The 23,812-nt window shown below is 45.0% G+C and overlaps 1 protein-coding gene across 11 annotated transcripts in view; it reads right to left on the bottom strand.

Annotated features, from left to right (window-relative positions):
• Positions 1 to 23,812, bottom strand: part of LOC115093936 (arf-GAP with GTPase, ANK repeat and PH domain-containing protein 1) — a 1,595,449-nt gene that overhangs the window by 964,668 nt on the left and 606,969 nt on the right. For all 11 annotated transcript variants that reach the window (XM_029606403.1, XM_029606396.1, XM_029606397.1 and 8 more), the window contains 2 exons: positions 20,855 to 20,982; positions 3,217 to 3,372 (listed from right to left, as the gene is read on the bottom strand). In XM_029606403.1, coding sequence (XP_029462263.1) covers positions 3,217 to 3,372; positions 20,855 to 20,982 — 284 coding nt within the window. The remainder of the gene's footprint in view (positions 1 to 3,216; positions 3,373 to 20,854; positions 20,983 to 23,812) is intronic.

Here is a 23,812-nt window from a genome sequence, read left to right as displayed (position 1 = left end):
AAGGTTTCTATATATTAAGTGGAGTAAGAGATTCCATAACTAAGGACTGCAGTTATGGAATCTCTTACTCCACTTAATATATAGAAACCAAAAAATATCTATCACATAATATCATTTGTTTTTAAAATAGAAAAATCTGCTGGCATCTTTTCTGTTCAATTATTTTGCTTGTAGTTTCAAAGCAGTACCTTGCACTTGAGATGTTATTAAGCACTACCAAAACAGTCTGGAAAAAAGGGTTAGTCCCATGGCATACAACATTCAAATGAATTTACCAATGACAATTTCTTAAACTTGTTTGATACATTAATATTTCATGGTAAACTACTCTTATCCTTAGTAGGATAAAAGAACTAAAATAAAGACAACTTGCTGGATTGAACTGCTGTTTGGAATTACATTTAAAATAAAACTGAATCAGGATATCAAAATTCAGCTTTGATATGAAAACATTCTGAGTGACTGCATACAATTCTGAATATCACTAACAAGTTGACAAGCACCCTGATCCTGAAAATTCAGGGGAGTTCCACTAAAACCCTTTGGGTCAAAGACAAAGCCTTAGTGTCAGGAATTGTGATGCTATAATGATGTAGTTCTTTGAAAAGTAGACAAGCCTACGAAACAGTACAATACACATTTAATTATGGCATTCAAAACTAGTAAACTGCTCAATGGTAAACCAACCTTGTTTTGGCAGGATATTAACTATTTTTGTAAAGAGAGGTGATGGGGGGAATATTTGCTTAAAAAAAAATGTCCTTGATAGGATAGGTAGAGATTGTTTTGACTGGTAAAATTGTTTCAAAGAAATGTATATTTATGCACCAGAGAGTTGCTTAATAAGTTATTTTGCAACAGAGTGTATTTTGGGATATCAAAACTTCCAAAGAAGACTATTTCAGAATTTCTGGATGTCTCCATTCTTCTATATAAGTGTTTCCTACACCATGCAGCTAATAGGGATAGTTTCTAACATGACCTTCCAAAGATTTTAATTTGATATAGAAAAATAAAATGTAAATTTAAAGAAGGAACCTGCTTCTGTTTTAGTTAATTCTAGTCCTGCTGCATTGCTATAATTCTAGCTTATTATTTCAATTTTTTCTGTGAAAGAAGGATGCAGGTTTACAAGAATCTGAGGCAGCAGATTAAAGGTTTCTGGTCACATATTGAGTTCCTACAATCTGTTCCTGGGGATGCACTGACATCTAGTGGACTTTTGTTTTGTTACCAAAACACAATAGTTCAAAATTCATAAATACAGGAAATAGCTAACATTTTCATTCTGTTACAGTTTTATCCATTGTATCTTTTTTCCTTTTATTTAAATTTATTATATTTTCTTGTCAACTTGTTTACAGTATTTAACTTTCTGTTAAATCAGACTTGATAATTCATTTCTTCTACAAAACCTTTTGTTAAATCCTAAGCTATAGCCAGAGCCTTCAGTTTCCTGTAGCACATTTTTCAAGATTCTGCAGCAAGAGTTTGCAAGTTCTTTGGCAGATTTTTTTTTTAAATTCTACAGCTATAATGTGGCAAATTTGCATAATTTTGTACGTTTGTACAATATAAATGTTTTTGGGTTTTTTTTACTTTAAACAAATAAAATCTTTTTTGACATTTCTGTGTCCAATTAACTTAGTTCACTATTAATGGCAAAGGGATGTTAGTGATTGAGGCTGAGCAGGAAAGAGGGGAAGGGACCTGGAAATGGGAAGAAAGGATATTGCAGAGGAGAGAAATTAAAGAATCTTAGGCAGAAAGGGTAGAAAGGTAAGGTAAGGAGGAGAACAGAGGGAGAGGGAGGAGAGAATGGGGATTATGGGAGGATATAGAATGGGAGGAGAGGAGAAAAGTGGAGGGAAGAAGCAGCAGAAATAGGGTAGAGGACAAGAGGAACAGGAGTGGGGAGGTGGGAAGAAAAGGAGGGAAGACTAGGAAGAAGAAGAAAAGAAAGAGGGAGGAAAGGGATGGAGTGAAGGAAGAAAGCCACAGTCCCTCTGCCATAATACCCCATCCCCTCTTTCCCTTCATTCTAAAACCCCTTTGATGAACTCACTCTCCCTCTTCACTTCCTCCCCCCTCACCTGATCCCTCCCTCCCCCTACAAACAAATCACTCCTGCTGTTTCCTTCTCTCCCTCCATTAACTTCTCACCCTGGTTCTCTCCTTCCCACAAGCCCATAAATACCTCACTCCAGTTTACTTCTGTCTCAAACCCCTCACTCATCCTGGTTCCCTCTCTTCCATAAACCCCTCAGTCACCTTGGTTCACTCCCTCCCCCACAAATCCCTCACTTTTGTCAGTTCACTCCCTCTCCCCAACTCACAATCCTCTCTTTTCATTCACTCCCACTCCCCACCCCCCACCCTCATAATCCCCATTGCACTACTTTCCTGCCTCCAGTGCATCCTCCCTCCTCCTCTGCCAAGGCCACATGGTTCAAAGCATGCCATTCAGGGCCTGGCAGGGGAGGAGGAAGGATGCGCTGAATGAGCTGTAAGGATGTCATCCTCCTGTTTTGAAATAAGAGCCTGTGAGTAAGGAGATGTGGGTGGGACGGAGGAAGGGTAGACTGCTCTGTCCACTGCCACCAATGTTCTTCTTCTGGGGCAGGCAGAATGGAGAGGGGAAATGCACCATTCAGTGCCACCAATGCTTTCATTTTGAAAGGGTCCCAGGTATCCCATGGCAATTTGGCCAGGATTGGACAATTCCACAGCAAAGGCCTCATTTTGCAGCTCTTATTATGGCCTCACAATTGCTGTGCAACCAGGAGTACTGGTTATAGCTTCTGTTAATACTCTGTTTCTTCCTCAAATGCCTTTTCTGTTACCATCATCAATTTTCAGATGTCCTTTCCTATTAGAATCTGGAACCTCCTGTGCAGTTTTCTGTGTGTTATTTATGTTGTGGGTCTTATTTAAGCCTTTTTTCACATCCCCTACACATATACACTGCTGTGTATATTAGAGGGCTCAAAACTACCTAGTGCTTTATTACTAACATTGAAATACTCTTTAAAAAAACAAACAAACAAACCTGGGCACCACAAGAAAACTTGATGGCACACCATGTGTTGCCCCAATTGGTAAACAGGGAATATGCAAATAAATGTTGAGGTAAAAATATAAAGTATACTAATTCCTACCAATAGCAAAGTGAGAGTGCTTTTATTTCTCTGCTCTCCTGGCTTGGTGGATACTCACTGTAAAGAGGTTGGAACGGCGTTTGGACTGTTTCCGAACAGGTGTTGGAGTGTTGGCAGTGGGAGGAACATCAATCCGTAGTTCTTTTTGACTAGTGCTTGGAGTAGATGGGACAGAGGATGAATAATCACTTAAACTCCCTCCTCCATTGCTGGTCTGTATTGCATAAAAACAGCAATAAACAATATATTATACCTGTGAATGTGTGTATACAGTGCATTCAGTTAATAATCAAACCCCTTTACTTTTTCCACATTTTGTTTCATTATAGCCTTATTCTAAAATGGTTAATATGCATTTTTCCTTCCTCAATCTACACACGATACCCCATAATGACAAAGCAAAATCATTTGTAGAAATTTGTTCAAATTAATTTTTTAAAAAACCTGAAATATCACATTTACATAACTATTCAGACTCTTTGTTATGACACTCAAAATTGATCTCAGGTGCATCCTGTTTCCATTGATCATCCTTGAGATGTTTCTCAAACTTGTTTGGAATCCACATGTGGTAAATTCAATTGATTGGTCATGATTTGGAAGAGCACAAACCTTGTCTATATAAGGTCCCACAATTAACAGTGCATGTCAAAGCAAAATCAAAGCCATGAAGTGGAAGGAATTGTCTGTAGACCTATTGGACAGGATTGTTTAGAGGCACAGATCTGGGGAAGGATACAAAAAAAAATTGCTGCAGCATTGAAGGTCCTGAAGAACACAGTGAACTTAGTCACTTTTAAATGGAAGACGTTCTGAACCACCAGGATTCTTCCTAGAGCTGGCTGGCTGCCTGCCCAAACTGAGCAATTGGGGGAGAAGGGCCATGGTCAAGGAGGTGACAGAGCTCCTAGCCAGATGGAAGCCACTTGTCTGTAAAAGGCACATGACAGCCAAAAGACACTTAAAGTACTCTCAGAGCATGAGAAACCAAGATTGAACTCTTTACCCTGAATGCTAAACATCATGTCTGGAGGAAACCAGGCACCACTCTTCACCTAGTAAATGCCATCGCTTCAGTGAAGAATGGTGATGGCAGCATCATGTGTTGGGATTTTTCAGCTGCAGGAACTGAGAGATTAGTCAGCACTGAGTGAAAAGTGAATGGAGCAAAATACAGAGAGATCCTTGATGAAAATGTGCTCTAGAGTACTTTAAATCTCAGACTAGGGTGACTATTCACCTTCCAACAAGACAATGACCCTAAGCACACAGCCAAGACAACACAGGAGTGGCTTCGGCAGAAGTCTGTGAATGTCCTTGAGTGGCCTAGCCAGAACCCGGACTTGAACGCAATTGGATATCTCGGGAGAGTCCTGATAATAGCTGTGCATCGACGCCCCCTATCCAACATGACAGAGCTTGAGAGGATCTGCACAGAAGAATAGGAGAAAATCCCCAAATCCAGGTGTGCCAAGATTGTTGCATCATACTCAAGAAGACTTGAGGCTGTAATAGCTGCAAAAGGTGCCTCAAAAAAGTACTGAGTAATTGGTCTGAATACTTATGTAAATGTGATATTTCGGGTTTTTATAAAATTAATTTGCACAAATTTCTACAAATCTTATTTCACTGTCATTATGGGGTATTGTGTGTAGAAAAAGAAAGGAAAAATACATATACATTTTAGAATAAGGCTGTACAACAAAATGTTGAAAAAGTGAAGGGGTCTGAATACTTTCTGAATGCATTGTATATATTTGTATATTGTTATATGTATATACTATATATATATATATATATATATATATATATATATATATATAAATATCTAGAAAATTTAATCTACAAAGGCCCTCACAGTTATTACAATTCCAAAAAAAACATGCTTATCCAAATTCCAAAAATAGAGAAACAAATGGAGAAAAATCTAGGTCTTAAGTTAGACTATTTTACATTAGGCAAGTAAAAAATCTGTAGAAGCTTCTGTTTAAACTAAATGTAAAAGAATAGAAAAATACATAACATATACTGTGTGCTGTATAACTAGGAGCCCAATCATAACCCTATATTCCACTATAGATATTATGCTCATAAAGTTCAATTAATAACTACAATCTCCACACAAGGAATGTTAATGTAATTCCAGCAATCAAACTACATTCCTCATCCCTGAACTTAGCACATTAGGTGCTGAAAAATATTTTATGGTGGAAGGTGGTAGATTCATCTGTGGCCAAATAATGTACCTATCCAGTTCAGCTGAAATAAAAATTAACAATAAACCACAGTTTGTGAATCTTCGTTTCAGAATTTGTAAAATACAACACGGGGTTAGTGTTATAATATAGATCTCAATATTCAAAATATTTGTCCAGCTTTTTGGCCACCCAAACAAAACCCAAGAATTGAATATTCCTCTCCAACCCCCGCTGCCTAGCTAAAAATAGTCTGGGTAAAAAGAAGCAATGATGGAAGTATTCCATGGGCATGGATACATTTTAGTCAGTAAATGCTGAAATTCTGCTGTGCTTGGCTAACGTTTGCTAGGTAAGTCTGATTGTAAAAATACTAGCCCTAAAGTAACCTAGATAGCTTTACTGGGGTAACTTAATCTGAGCCTATTCAATGGAATCTAGATATGTTCATCTGAATAGATGGGTAAAGTTACTGACCTGCTGAATGCCTACCTCTGTTTCCATACTGCAGTCTTAGGGCCCTTAACATATGTGTGCATTAGTCTATGATAACTCAGAGTTTAGTTTAAAAATATGACTGAGCTGCATGACTTATAAATGCATGTAAACAGATCATTAATATTAAAATATGGCTAACTCAAATTGTGTTAAGTTAACATGATTTGCATTAACTCTCTGTAACACAAAGACTTTACTACATCTCCCTAAGTTTTTGTGTTGTATACTGGGGCCTAATGCAGAGCTCAATGCAGACAGCGATGACCCACAGAACTCCTTCCTTACCCCATTCCCCAGTGAGGAAGGAAACCTTGCCTCCAAATCCCTTTTTCCTACCTGGACAAGGAAGCCATGCCCCTTTAAGACCTTTACGTCCCCTCTGAGAAGGAATCTCCCTCCAAACCTCATCCATCTCTTTCTTTGCCTCTCCACCTATGAGAAGGAATTCCCTTTGTTTCCCCTGGATCTCCACCACAAAGGCCAGAAGAAGTCACCCACCTTCCCCTTGAGTGTACACTTCCACCTTTTGAAGGTGATGATCCAGGCATTGCAAGAAGGCAGAGCAGTCCCATCTACTGCTGGTGCCATTTTGAGTATTCCTTCTCAGGGTAGGGAGGAGGGTTTCCAGGGTTCATTGAATCCTGCATGAACCCTTCCATTAGCACCTGAAGACTAATGTGAATGTATTCCTGGTAGCAGTATCTCATTGTCATTAACGCCAACAAATCCACAGGTTTAACGAGAAGCTTTTACAGGAGATAATGCCTGCATTGAAATTGGCTGATAGTGCATTAGCCCTTTATTGGTTAAAGTACATCAGTATTTGATCACCTTTAAAGAAGTTTATAATAGAAACTATTATCAGGAGCAAGGAAGAACTTCACATATGCCATAAAGAAACCTTCTTTTTCATCATGTGATTGTCCTCAGCCATGAAACATTTCAGGTGTGTAACAATGTGATTTATAACAACTGAACATAAATATATATATATATATTTATACACACACACTGATTACATCATGGACATTTCCAAAATGAAATATGCCTAATTCTTGAAGAATATAATGTGGGTTAGGAGTGTGCCTAGATAAGGAAACAAAGAGCTCAATCCAAAATAATTATATCATATGTACAAAAAAAATCTGGTTATATAGACATTTTATACATGTGATGGCATCTCAAAAAACAGCCTTCTGGGATCCATTATTTACACTGTATGTACATGAATTAAGTTAAATGTGCTACAGAATATTGTATAGAATTTCAAAATGTCCAATCTGACCAACTATGGTGTGAAATCTGACCATTCCAAAAAGAGGTAATATAGTCCAAACATATAACAATAAGTGCAAGGCTCAAACCAATCCCATGTGTACAGAGCACCTTACCACATAATAAATTACGCAAACTATTTCACTTTTGCAGAACTCCAGATCAGACTTTCATATATCAGAAACACCAATACCACCAATAATTATGCTATATGGTAAATGGTCAAGATTAACATAATTTTGAAGATGTAGCAAATGTATTATTTATAAAAATTCTCTGCTCTTCCATACAAGACTAAAAAACAAGTAGAAGAAGCAAAGGTAATTGTAATCATATTGCTGGTACAGCAGCAGTTACTGTAAAGGCAGCACAGACTGTAAAGCCCAGATTGTGCAGAAAGTAATCTACAGGGGTTCTGTTGTTAAAACAACCATAAATAGTTTAACACCAGCATAAACTATAGAGACCAAACTAGGAAGCTCTGTTGAAGTACTTCTATTTGCTACCAAGATCATCAATTATTTTATAAAGTATAGTTCAATCAGTTTGAATGCTAGAAACTTAACAACCCAAAAAAAGTATGGAAATGTAATTTCAAATGACCAAAAAATTCTAACTGCCTCAGACCTCAAAGTGCAATTATACAGGAATTTACCAAAATTACTAACAAATTTATTTATAACGTACTTTTCCAAAGGCACAACACTGACAAAAAGAAGGCAAATTTCAAGCTTCCTGCAGAAGTGCAAAGTTGGTGGGTACTTTTTCTTATGCATTTTGAACCAATTATCAAAGGGAAAACTTTCCCTTTGAAAATTGCTTAAGAAAAAGTACCCACACAACTCTGCACTTGCTAAACAAGCAGATACTGTTGAGGTTTGGGTGTGGATCCTTGGTCCGACCGGCTGCAAATGTGTCCCGTGTGGAGAGAGACGGTCGGAAGGCAAACCACAGCAGACAAAGGTGGAACGTCACCCTGGAAGCCCGTGACCCCTCCAGAGGAGCTGTGGAGGCCTGGGCCGCTGGGGCTTAGGTGTCTTCGCCCTGGAAGCCCGTTATACCCCCCGGGAGGAGTCTGTAGGGACCCGGGCCGCTGGGACTTAGGAGGATGACTCTGGATAAGCGTGGACTGAAGAGACAAACCAGGATCGGGGCAGGCAGCGGAACTCGTGAACGATGAGACGGACCAGGATCAAGGCAGGCAGCAGAAGTCGAAGACGATGAGACGGACCAGGATCAGGAACACGAGAATCAAGCAGGCTGGAACAGAAGGCACGGAACAGGCTAGCAGGATCAGGAACACAGGAACAGGCTGGCAGGATCAGGAACGCAGGAACAGGCAACTCTCAACTCCAAGGAGTAGACCGCGTTGCAAGGGAGTGAGTGAGAATCAGACGCAGAGTTAAATCCCCCTCGGCGTCTGCCGTCACTCCAGGGGCGGACTCAGCCTTTCGCGCCAGGGTCCCTTTAAAAGGGTTTTCCCTGCGCGCGCGCGAGGCCTAGGAGTGGGGCCAGCAGTGATCGGCAGCTTCTCCCTCGTGGAGACGCCGCGAGGTAGGCCGGAGCCAGATGGCAGGCCTCGGGGCCGCTTCAGCGCCGGAGGGAGGTAAGGGAACGGTCGCGTGGCCGCGACCGTGGCCGCAACAGTACCCTCCCCCTCTTATGCCCCCGCAGCAGGGGTCCAGGTTTCCCAGGATTGTCATGGTGGAATTGATATAGTAGTGACTTGTCCAGAATATTCCGGACGGGCTCCCAGGTGTCCTCTTCATGTCCACATCCCTCTCAGGCTAGTAGATACTCCCAACGACGGTTGTGGAAGCGGATGTCAAGTACCTCCCGCACCTGGTACGTAGTGTCATTGGAACTTAGTGAAGAGACGGGTTCCAAGGTGGGGCGATGAAAGCGAGAGAACACTACCGGCTTCAGTAAAGATATGTGGAACATGTTGTGGACTCATAAGGTGGAAGGTAGCCTGAGTCTATAGGACACCAGTCCAATCCTCTCTGCCACTTGGAACGGGCCACAATATCTGGGTGCTAATTTCCTGGACACTGTGGGTAGGTGGAGGTTCTTGGTACTTAGCCAGACCTTTGTACCGGGTAGGAAGACAGGTGCAGTTCGTCGATGACTGTCCATAACTCTACGAGCCTTGTCGGCTGCCTTCGCGAGTCTTCGCTGAGTAGTTCTCCAGAGGCGGTGCAATTGGAGAGCAGATGTCTGAGCCGCTGGCGATGAGACAGGAACAGGGGCTGGCACGGGCGGCCTGAGGTGACGTCCAAAAACAGTCTGAAATGGAGATTGCCCAGTGACCGAGTGGGTGTAGTTATTATAAGAAAACTCGGCCCATGGAAGTAGTGATGTCCAGTTGTCCCGTCTGTCGGATACAAAACTGCGGAGAAAGGTCTTCAACGAGCAGTTCATCCGTTTTGTTTGCCTGTTACTCTGTGGGTGGAACGCTGTGGATAGGTTTAACTGGACTCCAAATTTCTTGCAGAGAGCCCGCCAGTACCGAGCCGTGAACTGCGGCCCACAGTCGGATACTATGCTCTGCGGAAGGCCGTGAGCCCGGAAGATGTGTTGGGTGAACAGGCGGGCCAACTCAGGTGCCGATGGAAGCTTGGGCAACGGTACCAGGTGAACCATTTTAGATAAAACGGTCCACGGTGACCCAAATTACCGTGTTACCCTCGGAGAGCAGCAAGTCCACCACGAAGTCAGTGGCAATATGGGTCCAAGGTTCCGTGGGAATTGGTAGGGGTTGCAAAAGTCCCCATGGGCGACTGTTCACCGGTTTTTGCCTGGCGCACATTGGGCAAGATTCCACATACAGCCGCAATTCTTGTCGCACCTTGGGCCACCAATAGTAGCGGTTAAGTAAGTTGAGAGTTCTTTCTCTGCCGGCGTGGCCGCCTGTGAGCGAGTCGTGAGCCCACTCTAAGACTTTCCTACGGTCTCGGCGAGGGACCACCACTCTTCCTAGAGGTACTAGACAGGTTGATCTTGGCTGGGTCAATAATGAACTGAGGTGGGTCTTCCTTCTCCTCCAGAATGGAGTTTCGTGACAGTGCGTCTGCCCGTACGTTCTTGGATGCCAGACGGTATTTGAGTGTGAAGTCGAATCGATTAAAAAAACAAGGACCAGCGGGCCTGCTGGGGGTTGAGTCGTTGGGCTTGGCAGAGAAATTCCAAATTTTTGTGATCGGTGTAGATGGTGATTGGGTGCTTGGCCTCCTCCAACCACTGCCTCCATTCCTTGAATGCCAATTTAATCGCCCACAACTCCCTGTCCCCTATCCCGTAATTGCACTCTGCAGGGCTGAATTTCTTGGAGAAGTATGAGCATTGCATTAGGCATCCGGTGCTAGAGGTTTGGGACAAGACTGCCCCCACGGCTACATTAGAGGCATCTACCTCCACGAAGAAGGGCTGTTGTGGGTCCGGGTGGCGTAAGCACGTCTCCAGCAGGAAGGCCTCTGAGTCTCTCAAACGCCTCACGAGGCCAAACTCGGGCGTCCACACCCTTCTTCGTGAGGGCCGTCAATGGTGCGACCAGCTGGGAGTATTGAGGTATAAAATGCCTATAAAAGTTGGCGAACCCCAAGAAGCATTGTAAGGCCTTTAGGCCTACAGGGTGCGGCCACCTCTTGATAGCCGATACCTTTTCTGGATCCATGTGGAATCCCGTCGCGGAGATAATATATCCCAGGAACGGCAATGTTCGAAAAGGCACTTTTCTAGTTTTGCGTACAGGTGCTTGATGTGCCGGCGGTGAGCAGAGATGTTCCAGGAATACATGAGGACGTCGTCCAGGTATACGATCACGGAAGTGTACAGTAACTCGCGAAGGACCTCATTCATCAAATGTTGGAACACGGCAGGCGCGTTACACAACCCAAATGGCATGACCAGGTACTCATAGTGTCCGTCCCGGGTGTTGAATGCCGTCTTCCACTCATCCCCGGGACGGATCCTGACCAGGTTGTAAGCCCCTCTGTGATCCAACTTGGTGAACACTCGGGTTCCTTCGAGCTTATCCAAAAGTTCTGGAATCAGTGGTAGAGAGTAATGATTCTTTTTAGTGATGGCGTTTAACCCTCGGTAATCAATACAGGGTCTTAGGGATCCCCACGAAAAAGAACCCTGCCCCCGCGGGGGACTTGGACGGTCTGATGAATCCCTTGGCTAAGTTCTCGGCGATGTATTCCGACATTGCCTGAGTCTCTGGTTGTGACAGGGGGTATACCCTCCCACGGGGTGGAGTGGTCCCAGGTAAAAGTTTGATTGTGCAATCAAAAGGACGGTGTTGTGGTAGGAGTTCGGATTTCTCCTTCGAAAAAACATCCGTAAACTCCTCATACTGCGGTGGGAGTAGCTTCCCAGTCTGTGCTGATGTTATTTGCTGGTTCTCAAACGGCCTGATGCAGTTTTGAAATCAGTGGGAACCCCATTGTGTGATCTGTAGAGTGTCCCATTGGATCACAGGCGAGTGTTGTTGAAGCCAGGGTAGGCCGAGGACCACCGGATGTACTGCCTTTTCCAGAATGAGGAAGGAGATCTCCTCTGTATGCAGTACCCCGGTCTGGAGCGTGAGTGGCACCATGGTGGTCGAGATCGTTCCGGGTAGTGCTGTGCCCTGGATCGACGTGATCCGCAACAGTCGTCAGGTAGGCTTCTTCTAAGAATTTAGTCATTAGAATTTGGAAAAATGCTCAGCGAGCGTGGGTAGCTCCAAACTGCTTTGGAGACGGAAAGTACTGAATTGCTGCACTTCCTGCGGGGGTATATGTACCCGTGCTGACGTCAGATCCGTCTCCAACTGCTAGCACGAGCACACTATACCCACTTGTTTTGAGTCCATCTGCTACATGCTAGGAAATTGCATTTTACCCTTTTCGACTCACACTCATAACCTTACCACTATCATTACCCGTGATTGGTCTACCCTTGCCCTTCATAAATGTTTTGATTATCCATTACGATTCACGTTTCGACGTGGTCGTAATCTCAGACATATATTAGTTCACTCACATCTTAGCAACACTGTCCTGTCAAATGTCTCATCTCATTTTGGTCATTTGACTGCGGACCATGTTCAGTTTGTCCCCACGTTCTTCCCAGTACTACATTTGAACATCCAATTTCCACAAGATTTACAGTCTCAATTTTTCCACCAATTGCACTTCGCAGGAAGTAATATATGTAATTGTCTGCCCTTGCCCCAAATAAGAAAATTATTCCTTACCTGCTAATTTTCGTTCCTGTAGTACCATGGATCAGTCCAGACAGTGGGTTATATCCCCCGACCAGCAGATGGAGTCAGAACAGAGTTTGAGAGCATCAGCATATAGAGTAGTGCACCCTCTGCTGGAGCTCAGTATTACGCATAGCAAAGCCCAAAAGCAAAACACAACATTTTGGATCCAGAACCGTTCCCAAAAAGGAAGAGAGAAAGATATAAGTAAACAAACGGTCAACGGGACCAGCAACAGTCAACTTGTGAGTAGCTGTGAACAGTAACAATAATCAGAGACAAACAGAATGAAAGATACCTGGAAGAATCCGAGCAGGACCTAATGAAACCCCTAGTGGCGGGCGTCTGGACTGATCCATGGTACTACAGGAACGAAAATTAGCAGGTAAGGAATAATTTTCTTTTCCCTGTATGTACCTGGATCAGTCCAAACAGTGGGATGTACCCAAGCTTCCCTAAACCGGGTGGGGTCCTGAGAGACCTGCTCGGAGAACTTGATCGCCAAAAGAACCCGTGCACTGAGGCGCCAGGTGTAGTCTGTAATGTCTGGAAAAAGTGTGCAACGACTTCCATGTCGCCGCACGGCAGATTTCCTGGGAGGAAACGGAGCAAGATTCCGCCCAGGACACCGCTTGGGATCGCGTGGAATGAGCCGAGACGCTGCGAGGCGGCACCCGCCCCACCGTAATGTAAGCCGATGAGATGGCGTCCTTTATCCAGTGAGCAATAGTCGTCTTGGATGCCTGAGAACCTCTCCTCGGTCCTGACCAGAGGACAAACAAATGATCGGATACCCGGAAGTCATTGGTAACCTCCAGGTAACGGAGCAGTACACGCTTGACGTCCAGGAGCCGGAGAGACCGGGGTTGCTCTGGAGCAAACGCTGGAAGCTCCACTGTTTGATTGACGTGGAAGGCCGAGACCACCTTTGGTAGGAAGGATGGCACCGTACAAAGGGAAACCCCGGAGTCGGAGAAACGCAGATAAGGGTCCTGGCAGGACAAGGCTTGAAGTTCTGAGATCTGGCTAGCAGAAGAGATGGCTACCAGGAAAACAGTCTTGAGGGTCAGATCCTTGAGGGAGGACCCCCTCAGGGGTTCAAAAGGAGGGTCCGACAGCGTTCGCAGCACCAAGCTGAGGATCCAAGAAGGGAAAGGATCCCTGACCGGTGGCCGTAGGTGTTTGGCACCCTTCAGAAAACGTGCGATATCCGGCTGAAGGGGTAGACAGCAGTCCTTCTGTACCAAGACATTCAAGGCCGCCACCTGAACCCGGAGCAAATTATAGGCGAGACCCTTATCCAGACCATCCTGTAGGAAATGAAGGATCAGCTGGACAGTCTCCTCCATGGTTTGGACTCCGCGGTCGGAGCACCATGCTTCGAAGACCTTCCAAACTCGAACGTAAGCAACGGAGGTCGAAGGCTTGCGGGAACAAAGCATCGTTGAGATCACTGTCTCCGGGTAGCCTCTGTGGCGGAGACGGCGCCGTTCAAAAGCCAGGCCGCAAGACAGAAGAGTTCTGCCTGCTCGAAAAATACCGGACCCTGGCGCAGAAGATGAGGAAGATGGGACAGGCGAAGTGGGCCGTCCACCGTCATCTGAAGTAGATCTGTGAACCATGGCCGACGGGGCCATTCCGGGGCGACGAGAATTACAGTCCCTCGATGATGTTCCAACCTGCGGAGAACCTTGCCGACCAGAGGCCAAGGAGGAAACACATAGAGCAGTTGATCCGATGGCCACGGAAGGGCGAGGGCATCCACCCCCTCCGCGCCGCGCTCTCTTCTGCGGCTGAAGAAGCGTGGAGCCTTGGCGTTGAGAAAGGTCACCATTAGATCGAGGCGTGGAGTCCCCCAACGATGGATGATGAGATGCATTGCCTCGTCGGAGAGAACCCACTCGCCGGGGTCTAGCTGTTGACGACTCAGGAAGTCCGCCTGAACGTTGTCCACCCCGGCGATGTGAGAGGCCGCTATCCGGACGAGATTGCTCTCCGCCCACTCCATCAGGGGAGTAGACTCGAGGGAGACATGCTTGCTTCTTGTCCCCCCTTGACGATTGATGTAGGCCACGGTGGTGGCGTTGTCCGAGAGGATCCTCACCTCTCTGTGTCACACCAGGGGAAGAAAACGCTGGAGAGCGAAACGCACGGCTCTCGTTTCTAGGCGATTGATCGGCCACTTTGCCTCCTCTGGCGTCCAAGTCCCTTGAGTGGCGCTTCTTTCGCAGACGGCACCCCATCCCGCGAGGCTGGCATCGGTGGTCACCACCACCCAATTGGGAACCTCGAGCGAGACTCCCTGAGCCAGATGCGAGGGGACAAGCCACCAATCCAGGCTTTTTCTGGCTAATGGTGGAAGCGGCAGGATCACCTGATACTCCTGGGAGACTGGTTTCCAGCGGGATAGTAGAGACGCCTGCCGTGGACGCAGGTGTGCAAACGCCCAGGGTACCATGTCGATGGTGGAGGCCATTACTCCCAGGAGCTGCAGATAATTCCAGGCGGTTGGTTCTTCCAGAGCCGAAAACCGAGACACATGCTCTCTCAGGGCTTGCGCCTTGTCCTGGCACAGGAACACCATACCCCTCCGGGTATCGAAGCTCGCTCCTAAGAAATCCAGGTGTTGCGAGGGCACAAGGGAACTCTTTGGAAGGTTCACCACCTAGCCCAGAGAGCGTAGGAATTGTACTACTCTGGCCACTGAGGTCTGACCATGTGAGAAGGACTTCGCTCGAATCAGCCAGTCGTCTAGGTACGGATGTACTAGGATACCCTCCTTGCGGAGGGCCGCCGCCACCCCTACCATGATGTTTGTGAAGAACCGAGGTGCGGTCGCCAAACCGAAGGGAAGCGCCTTGAACTGAAAGTGTTGACCGAGAATCTTGAAGCGAAGATACCGCCGGTGAGCCGGCAGGATGGGAATGTGCAAGTACGCTTCCGAGAGGTCCAGTGAAGCGAGGAATTCTCCCTTGTGCACTGCGGCAATCACTGATCGAAGAGTCTCCATGCGGAACCGGGTGACCCTGAGGGCCTTGTTTACCTCCTTCAAGTCCAGGATGGGGCGAAAGGAACCGTCCTTTTTGGGAACGATGAAGTAAATGGAATAGTGGCCCAAGCCCACCTCGAAGGGGACGGGAACGATGTCCCCTATTTCCTGCAGTCGGTCTAGTGTTTGTTGAACCGCTATCCTCTTGAGATCCGAACCGCAGGGGGAGAAGATGAACCGGTCCCTCGGGGGGCGGACAAATTCCAAGGCGTAACTGTCTCTTATGGTGTCCAGCACCCACTGGACCGTGGAGATAACTGCCCACTCCTCGTAGAAGTCCATGAGGCGGCCTCCGATCCGGGGAGGTGAGAAGTGGGCTCCTTTGGCATCATTGGGATGACTTTGTGGGCGGAATTCCCTGCCCTGGACCCTCTCTCGCGGGCCTCCGCCCACGAAAGGAACGAGACCAAGGCTGGGATCTTGTCTGCTGTGTCCGGGAAGCGGACTGTCGGTAAGACCTATAACGTTGCTGTGCTCTGGCCCTGGTTCTACCGGAAGAAAATGATCTGAAGGAACGCTGTCTATCCTCCGACAGGCGATGCACCGAATTATCCCCCAGTGACTTGATGATCTGATCCAGGTCCTCTCCAAATAAGAACTTCCCCCGAAAGGGGAGCGAGCCAAGGCTCGACTTGGAGGAAGCATCCGCTGCCCAGTTGCGAAGCCACAAGAGCCGTCGGGCTGCTACAACCGAAACCATGGACCGCGCCATTACGCGAAAGAGATCATACAGGGCGTCCGCCCCGTATGCTATGGCAGATTCCAGCCGGTCCGCCTGGGCGGCCTCTTCGGGGGGCAATTCCTGAGAGGTGAGAAGCTGCTGTACCCAGAGTAAGCTGGCCCTTTGCGCGAGCGAACTGCACATCACGGCCCGCATACCTAGGGCGGAGACTTCGAAGACCCTCTTGAGGAAGGTCTCTAGTTTACGTTCCTGCGTATCCCGCAGGGCCGTTCCCCCCGTGACCGGGATGGTTGTCCTCTTGGTCACTGCTGACACCACTGAGTCCACCTTGGGCACCTTGATAAGATCCAAAAAATCCTCAGGGAGCGGGTATAGCTTTTCCATGGCGCGTGTGACTTTCAAGGACGCCTCGGGAGTGTCCCACTCCCTGGTGAGAAGCTGTAGGAAGGACTCATGGATAGGGAAAGCCCTTGCCCTAGGACGGAGGGCGGCAAGAACTGGATCCCCTTTGCGAGACGAGGTGGCGACGGCAGGAGCCACAGGGATCGGCGGATCTGGAGGTGGGTCGAGGTCCAGCTCCTGAATAATATGGTGGATGAGTTCATCCAGCTCTTCCTTTTGAAAAATCCGTAGGGCTCGAGGGTCATCCCCCTCCGTATGTCCATCCGGATGCGCCTCCGGGAGTTCCGGGGAGACGTCTCTCACCGGCGAAGCCGCCCCCGTGGTACGCCAGGGTGGCACGGGAGAGGGACCCGGCAGGGATCCAGGCATAACGGACGAGGCGGTTTGACCAACAGCAAGTTTAGGAACCTTGTGGGGAGGGGCCCCCAGGGGATTAGGCGCCTGCGCTCCCATACCCTGCAAATAAGCCATGTGCATTGCCAGAATAAAGTCAGGTGAGGAAAAAAAAAAAAAAAACAGAGAGCTGATTGGAATCCCTGGGGGGGGACCGTCCTGGGAGCCCCGGTTGGGCAAACCTCCCGCCGGGGGCAAAGCCTGTTGAGAGCCAGTGCAACCAATCCTGTCTGCATCTGGGAGCGAGTCCGTCTCACGCTGACCCCCTAAAATGGCTGCCGTTCCCGCCAAAGGCGACGTCGTGGCCGGCCCTCGCCACCCGGGCTGAGGAGGAGGCAGGTCCGAAATCGCACCGGAGGTCTGCAGGGTGCCTTCCCCGTCGGGGAAGCACCGCTCACAAAGCCCCTCCCTCAGAAATTGATTCCCCGGCTCGCCGCAGGCCTCACACCTCGAGGACCGCGGCATGTCAGCACCGGGAAAAAGAAAAGCCTCGGGGGGGGCCAAAGACGCACTAGTGCCGCGGGGGGGCCTGGAAATGGCCCTAACAACCCGCCGAAGGGGTCCAGTAACTGCGGGGGAAACCCCTGTTTCAGTTGAGCACACACCCACGGGCAGAGCTTGCGAACCGCGGGACCCCCAACGACGCGTGGAGCGGCCGGAACCACCGGCATCCACGGGGCACCACCAAAAAGAAGCAAACCTGTGGAGAAAGAAACTCAAAAAACTTCCACTTACCCCAACGGAAGAGGAAAGGAGTACAGAATAGAGAAGGCAAAGCCACAGACACACGCCTCCTCAAAAATTGAAAACTTTTTTTTTTTTTTTTAAACTTTAAGGATCCAAAATGAAGAGAAACATAAGACAGGGAAATACTGTGGAGAAAAAGAAAGAAATAACTAAAAATGAAGAAACCCTGTCAATCTGGGGGAGCCAGTGGATCCCCCCACTCGCATCTGCTGGAGTCAGAAGAATACTGGGCTCCAGCAGAGGGTGCACTACTCTATATGCTGACGCTCTCAAACTCTGTTCTGACTCCATCTGCTGGTCGGGGGATATAACCCACTGTCTGGACTGATCCAGGTACGTACACAGGGAATATATATTAGCAAAACTATCCGCTCTGTGCACACCATTCTAATATTCAAACTGGCCGTGACACTGCACCCTTGGTTCCCCACTGGGTTGACTCTGCAAATTCTAAGATGGATGTGAAATTTTTGATAATTGATGTTGTTCCCCCTCCAACACTAGGAGGTAATTTTTCTGAAATATTAATACGCAGGGAACAAAAGTGGGTACACAAACTGGACTGTCTACCTCCAAAAGGCCTTAACAACAAGATAGAGTGGCATCATTTTATCTGACATGGGTTTGGACACTGATGTTTACCTTCTGTGACTGGTTCAACTGCTCTGTGTTGGTACAATTTCATTGGCGCAATTTTCCCCTTTAAATTCCTGCTCTTGTCAGTTCTCACTGTTCTCCCTTATCTCAGATATGGACTACACGCTAAGGTATGTGTTCCGGCATAAGTTTGAATGTTGCCCTATTGTACAATCTATTTTTGATTAGTATTTTTGATTATTATTTTTGTTCCAATTTTAGTGGTTGGAATTACACACTCTGTTAGTCCCTCCCGACGCAGCTCTGGGCGAAACACGGGTCCGTGTTGGAGGACCCTGTAAACAACCGATTATACTGTGATGAGCTTTGGATGAGCCGCTTTGAATATATTAAATAAAATAAAAGAACAATTCTAACAATCAATTTTTTGGACTGTGTATTTGCTCTGCATCTCCCTTCTGTTGTGTAGTAGGCCAGTGGCCAGCAGAAAACTTATAAAAACATCAAAAAATCTACCAAAATCCCATAAAGAAAAAACTCTCCATGGCTCCAACCACGACCACCAGGCTCCATGGAAAAAGAAAAACTGAAGAGACCCCGCTTGGACATGGTATAATGCATGCCATGGGCATGCTCAGTGAGGCTCAGACAAAGTTCTAGAAACTTTGATATAAGTTTTACATGCCAAGCTCCATCTCATGATGTCACCATACGTTAGGATTGCCATTCTCCTTGTCCTTGGAAAAAATATGAAAACAGCCACAGTCAGTCCGACCACTGGTTCAAATAGTCCAGCATCCTGTCTCAGACAGTAAAAAAAAGTAAATAAAGAGGGTGCTTAAAAGAAGCTTACTAAAAATAATTATGGTTTTGTCCAGTATAATAGGCTTGCTTGGCCTAGGGTATATTCAGAAGGTAGGCCTCATTGGACTCTGCATCCTTACCACTGATCCCTGTGCATCACATGACTGTACAACAAAGGGGGGAAAGGAAAAAGTAAACAGGTGCACAAGTTCTATGGTGAGTCACAAAAGAAAGCTAGCTGTTTTCTCTACCTGGACCATGTTTTGGAAAATCGCATACAATCTCTCAAAACATGCTTTATACGTGCAGACAAAAATGGTATAATTAACAGAGGCATGAGGGAGTAGAGCAGAATGAGAGACAGTGTATGAATCCCAAACCTTCAGCTACACTCCTAACTGTAAGAAAATTATTTACACTACATTACAACTATTGTCTTTGTTATATATCTGTATACCACCTTTGCCTTAGTGTTTTCTGGAGTGAAACCTAGCATTAGTAATAAAATATTTCTCATCCTGGAACCTACAGTTGTGCTGACTCAGGGTATCAGTGTAAGTGTGGCATGATGTGCCTTGGGTATCAGACCCTGTCAGGAAGGGAGTCAGCAGGACACTGGCTTCATTTCTGTTTCAGGGTAGTAGATCCTGCAGTGAGGGGCCTGCCATAGACTGGCCTCATTTGTGTTTCAGCGCAGTGGATATGTTTTACTACTCTCACAGAGTGAACCTGTAACACCCTTTCATATCTTTCAAGTTTCTAGCAGTCAAATTTAAGGAATAGCCATAACCACGTTCTCTTTCTGATTTTGCTTAATAGGCTCTACTTGACAGATCCTCCATAATTTTGGAAGTTTGTCACACAAATCTTACTGTTTCAATTTCACCAACCCCACCACCACCACCACCACCACCACCAATGACCAGCTAAATATATCCAAGCAAATCGAAGCAGACACAAAATTTAGCTAGATAAAATGAGACAGCACTTGGGATATTCCCAGGACATAATATAACTTAAATTGTTCAATGCAAGCCAGCAAAAGTTACCTAGTATGCCAGACAGGCCTAAAATTATCTGAATAATTTCATCCAGTGGATAAAAGTGCTGCTGAATATATTTAAAGTTACTTGGATCTCTTACCCGGTCAGAGGGTTTTTGAAAATGGATTTAAATCACTTCTGGCTCCCTTTTCTGAATAATAGCAACCATCATACAGCTGATCATTGTGCATGAGTAAATAGGGCAATTTCACATTAAACTTGGCATGGTATAATGTGCCTTTTGTGTTTCCTCATTTAAGCATTATTTCCACTTTTTGAATAATGTCTATTTGCCTCTAATCTGCTCTTAAAATATATTGCCAAATTTTGGACTTGGAGTAAATGTACAATACCAATTGAATTTCTCTGCTCAGATTTGGTGTCTACAAGCATTTTCCCTTTGTGTGAAAACCTTTTAATTTCTAACTTGAATCTTCATTTGCTTTTACAATGTACATATGTACAAGGTGGAGTTTTTCTTTCCTTCTATAATGGTAAGTCAGACTCATATATGGAGAAGGAAACTTTAAATTTGCTCCTTTAGTTTTAGTGCATTTTCCATGGCTCTATCAAGTTTTTCTAGCTTGATTAATTCAATAGGCTATACTTTATTGTTTTGATGATTCTGAATAGTTATCATACCTTCATTCCAAAGCTGACAGTAACAAACACATCATGTGCTGAACACTAGAGTGATTCTGTGCATTACGTGCTGTGTTTTCACATTTAAGTCATGAACAGATTATGCATCTCTACATACCTGGCTGATATGTACAGCAGATACTTGTGCTGAACAAACTGAGGAGTGACTTGGAGAATTTGGTAAAGATTTACAGGGACCAATGGAAAACTGCTGTTTCTTCCTTGTTGCTACAATCTTCTGGGCAACTAGAGATAAAAGAAGAAATTATAATTTAAAATATAATTAAATCTAACGAGTTACTATATTCTCTCTTCAACTATAACCCAAACATGTAAAACTACTAAGATAAATTACAATAAAGGGAAGAAAAAAAAAAGTAAAACGTTCTCTGAAGGGCTTGATGTGCACCACCCAAGATAACTACGATCATCAATTCAACCTACTGCATGATCTATCAATGAATTTGCACACAGATTTACAAGGGGTTAAAGGGCAGTTCAGAAATAATTGGAAATAATTTAAAAGCTATTTCTGTTTTGGAAGGCATATAATGCAATACAGTTATTCAGGTTTATTATTTTGGAGTGTCTATCCTGTTTCACCTGCATAAAACTCCCTTTCTAGTCTACTAAAGAGTCATGACAGCAATGGAGAACTTGGCAATGGCAAAAGAGAAAAGGTGAACCACCAGGAGACTTTCCATGGGGCAAGTCCTCCATGGAAAGTCCAGATTCCAAGCGCAATAGTTAGAAATTGACAGAGCAGGACACTTTCAGACATTCTGAGGGTAATTTTCAAAGCAAATTAGAGAGATAAATAGTAATTTACCCAGGCAAAATGGCCTGTCAGAAAACTGTCCTCCTGAGAGCAGCTATAAAGTACAAGCTTTTAGCTTCATTAAAAAGAAGCATTTGTTTGGGAGAAAAATTATTCTACTCTACCCCCGTACAAATATCAGGTGCAAAGTATAGATATTAGTACTTTTCATTTTATTTTTATTAATTTTAATTTAAAACTTTTAAACCACTGAATTAGGTCTAAATCTCCCCAAAGCTATATGCAACTACCATTATAAATATATTAAAGAAATTATGTGATTTGTGCATAAAGAATGTCATGCTATTAACCACTAAAAATTGGTAGGTGTTTGTCCAAACATTAGAATGTCACTTTCTTTACACTGAGATTTCCACTGCTTATCTGTGACTATCTGCCCTTTCCAGAATTGAACATGTTACCTTCTCTCACTCTTCTTGCATCAATCCTGTTTTACTTCTAACATTTATGTATGCAGATTACCCTTCCCAAAGATCAGGTGGTGCTCTTATTGTCTTCAGTATAAACTGACCACAGAAAAGCCCAGACAACTATTGATCCATTTTGGTATTTAGATTTAACTTTATCAACTGCACAAAGAACAATGTCCCTACCTTTTTATTTAGGAGAGAGATTTTTGTTTGATTAATGGATGTACTATTTTTCCACGTACACAAAAGCTCCCTTATTCCCACAAATTTAAATAACACTTTCCCTTTTATGCCTGATTCAAGCCCATTTCCTTCTAAAAAATGTAAAATATAAATGTGGCTATATGTAAGAGTCCTGAAACCAGAAATGATATATAGGTTACGATACTGAAGAAATCCCAAAACAAATGGAAAACTAATTGAGATTTGAACTGATGTGAAGGTAACAATAGCTGTGCCATAGAGCTCTGAAACTTTGTTATCCATGAAAAGTCCTGTGAAAATGTGATTTTGATTTAAATGATCAAGTAAAGTCAAAACTATATTATAGAGGGATTTCAAGATAGCTGCTCCTGAAGCCCATTGCCTTTTTTTTCCTTATTTTATTTCTTTTCTTACATATGGTAAAGAAAAAGAAGGGAAAATCAAGGTGTGAAGGAGTGTACAGGAAACTCCCTCAAATCACCTTAAGAGACCAGTCACAGCTAGCTAGCACAGTCCTCCTTAAGGATTAGCCTCACAAGGGACTTAGGGTAAAGGAAGGCTTCCCTCACCATACTATAAGAAGGCAGGGCCCTGAAGGGTTAAAGAGCCCCCAAGGAGCAGGCAAGCTCCCAGTTTATGTGAAGACCTACCATGTTTAATGTCCGAGTGCTACCTAAACTGCAAGGTAAGCCACATTTACTTTAAGAACATAAGAACATAAGAAAATGCCATACTGGGTCAGACCAAGGGTCCATCAAGCCCAGCATCCTGTTTCCAACAGTGGCCAATCCAGGCCATAAGAACCTGGCAACCCAAAAACTAAGTCTATTCCATGTTACCATTGCTAATGGCAGTGGCTATTCTCTAAGTGAACTTAATAGCAGGTAATGGACTTCTCCTCCAAGAACTTATCCAATCCTTTTTTAAACACAGCTATACTAACTGCACTAACCACATCCTCTGGCAACAAATTCCAGAGTCTAATTGTGCGTTGAGTAAAAAAGAACTTTCTCCAATTAGTTTTAAATGTCCCACATGCTAACTTCATGGAGTGCTCCCTAGTCTTTCTACTATCCGAAAAAGTAAATAACCGATTCACATCTACCCGTTCTAGACCTCTCATGATTTTAAACATCTCTATCATATCCCCCCTCAGCCGTCTCTTCTCCAAGCTGAAAAGTCCTAATCTCTTTAGTCTTTCCTCATAGGGGAGCTGTTCCATTCCCCTTATTTTGGTAGCCCTTCTCTGTACCTTCTCCATCGCAATTATATCTTTTTTGAGATGCGGCGACCAAAATTATACACATTATTCAAGGTGCGGTCTCACCATGGAGCGATACAGAGGCATTATGACATTCTCCGTTTTATTCACCATTCCCTTTCTAATAATTCCCAACATTCTGTTTGCTTTTTTGACTGCCCCAGCACACTGAACAGACAATTTCAATGTGTTATCCACTATGACGCCTAGATCTCTTTCTTGGGTTGTAGCACCTAATATGGAACCCAACATTGTGTAATTATAGCATGGGTTATTTTTCCCTATATGCATCACCTTGCACTTATCCACATTAAATTTCATCTGCCATTTGGATGCCCAATTTTCCAGTCTCACAAGGTCTTC

Source organism: Rhinatrema bivittatum, chromosome 6 (assembly GCF_901001135.1).
Source record: "Rhinatrema bivittatum chromosome 6, aRhiBiv1.1, whole genome shotgun sequence".
Classification (NCBI taxonomy): Eukaryota; Metazoa; Chordata; class Amphibia; order Gymnophiona; family Rhinatrematidae; genus Rhinatrema; species Rhinatrema bivittatum.
Note: the sequence above shows the minus strand (reverse complement) of the source record. Positions and strands in the feature narration are given on the sequence as shown.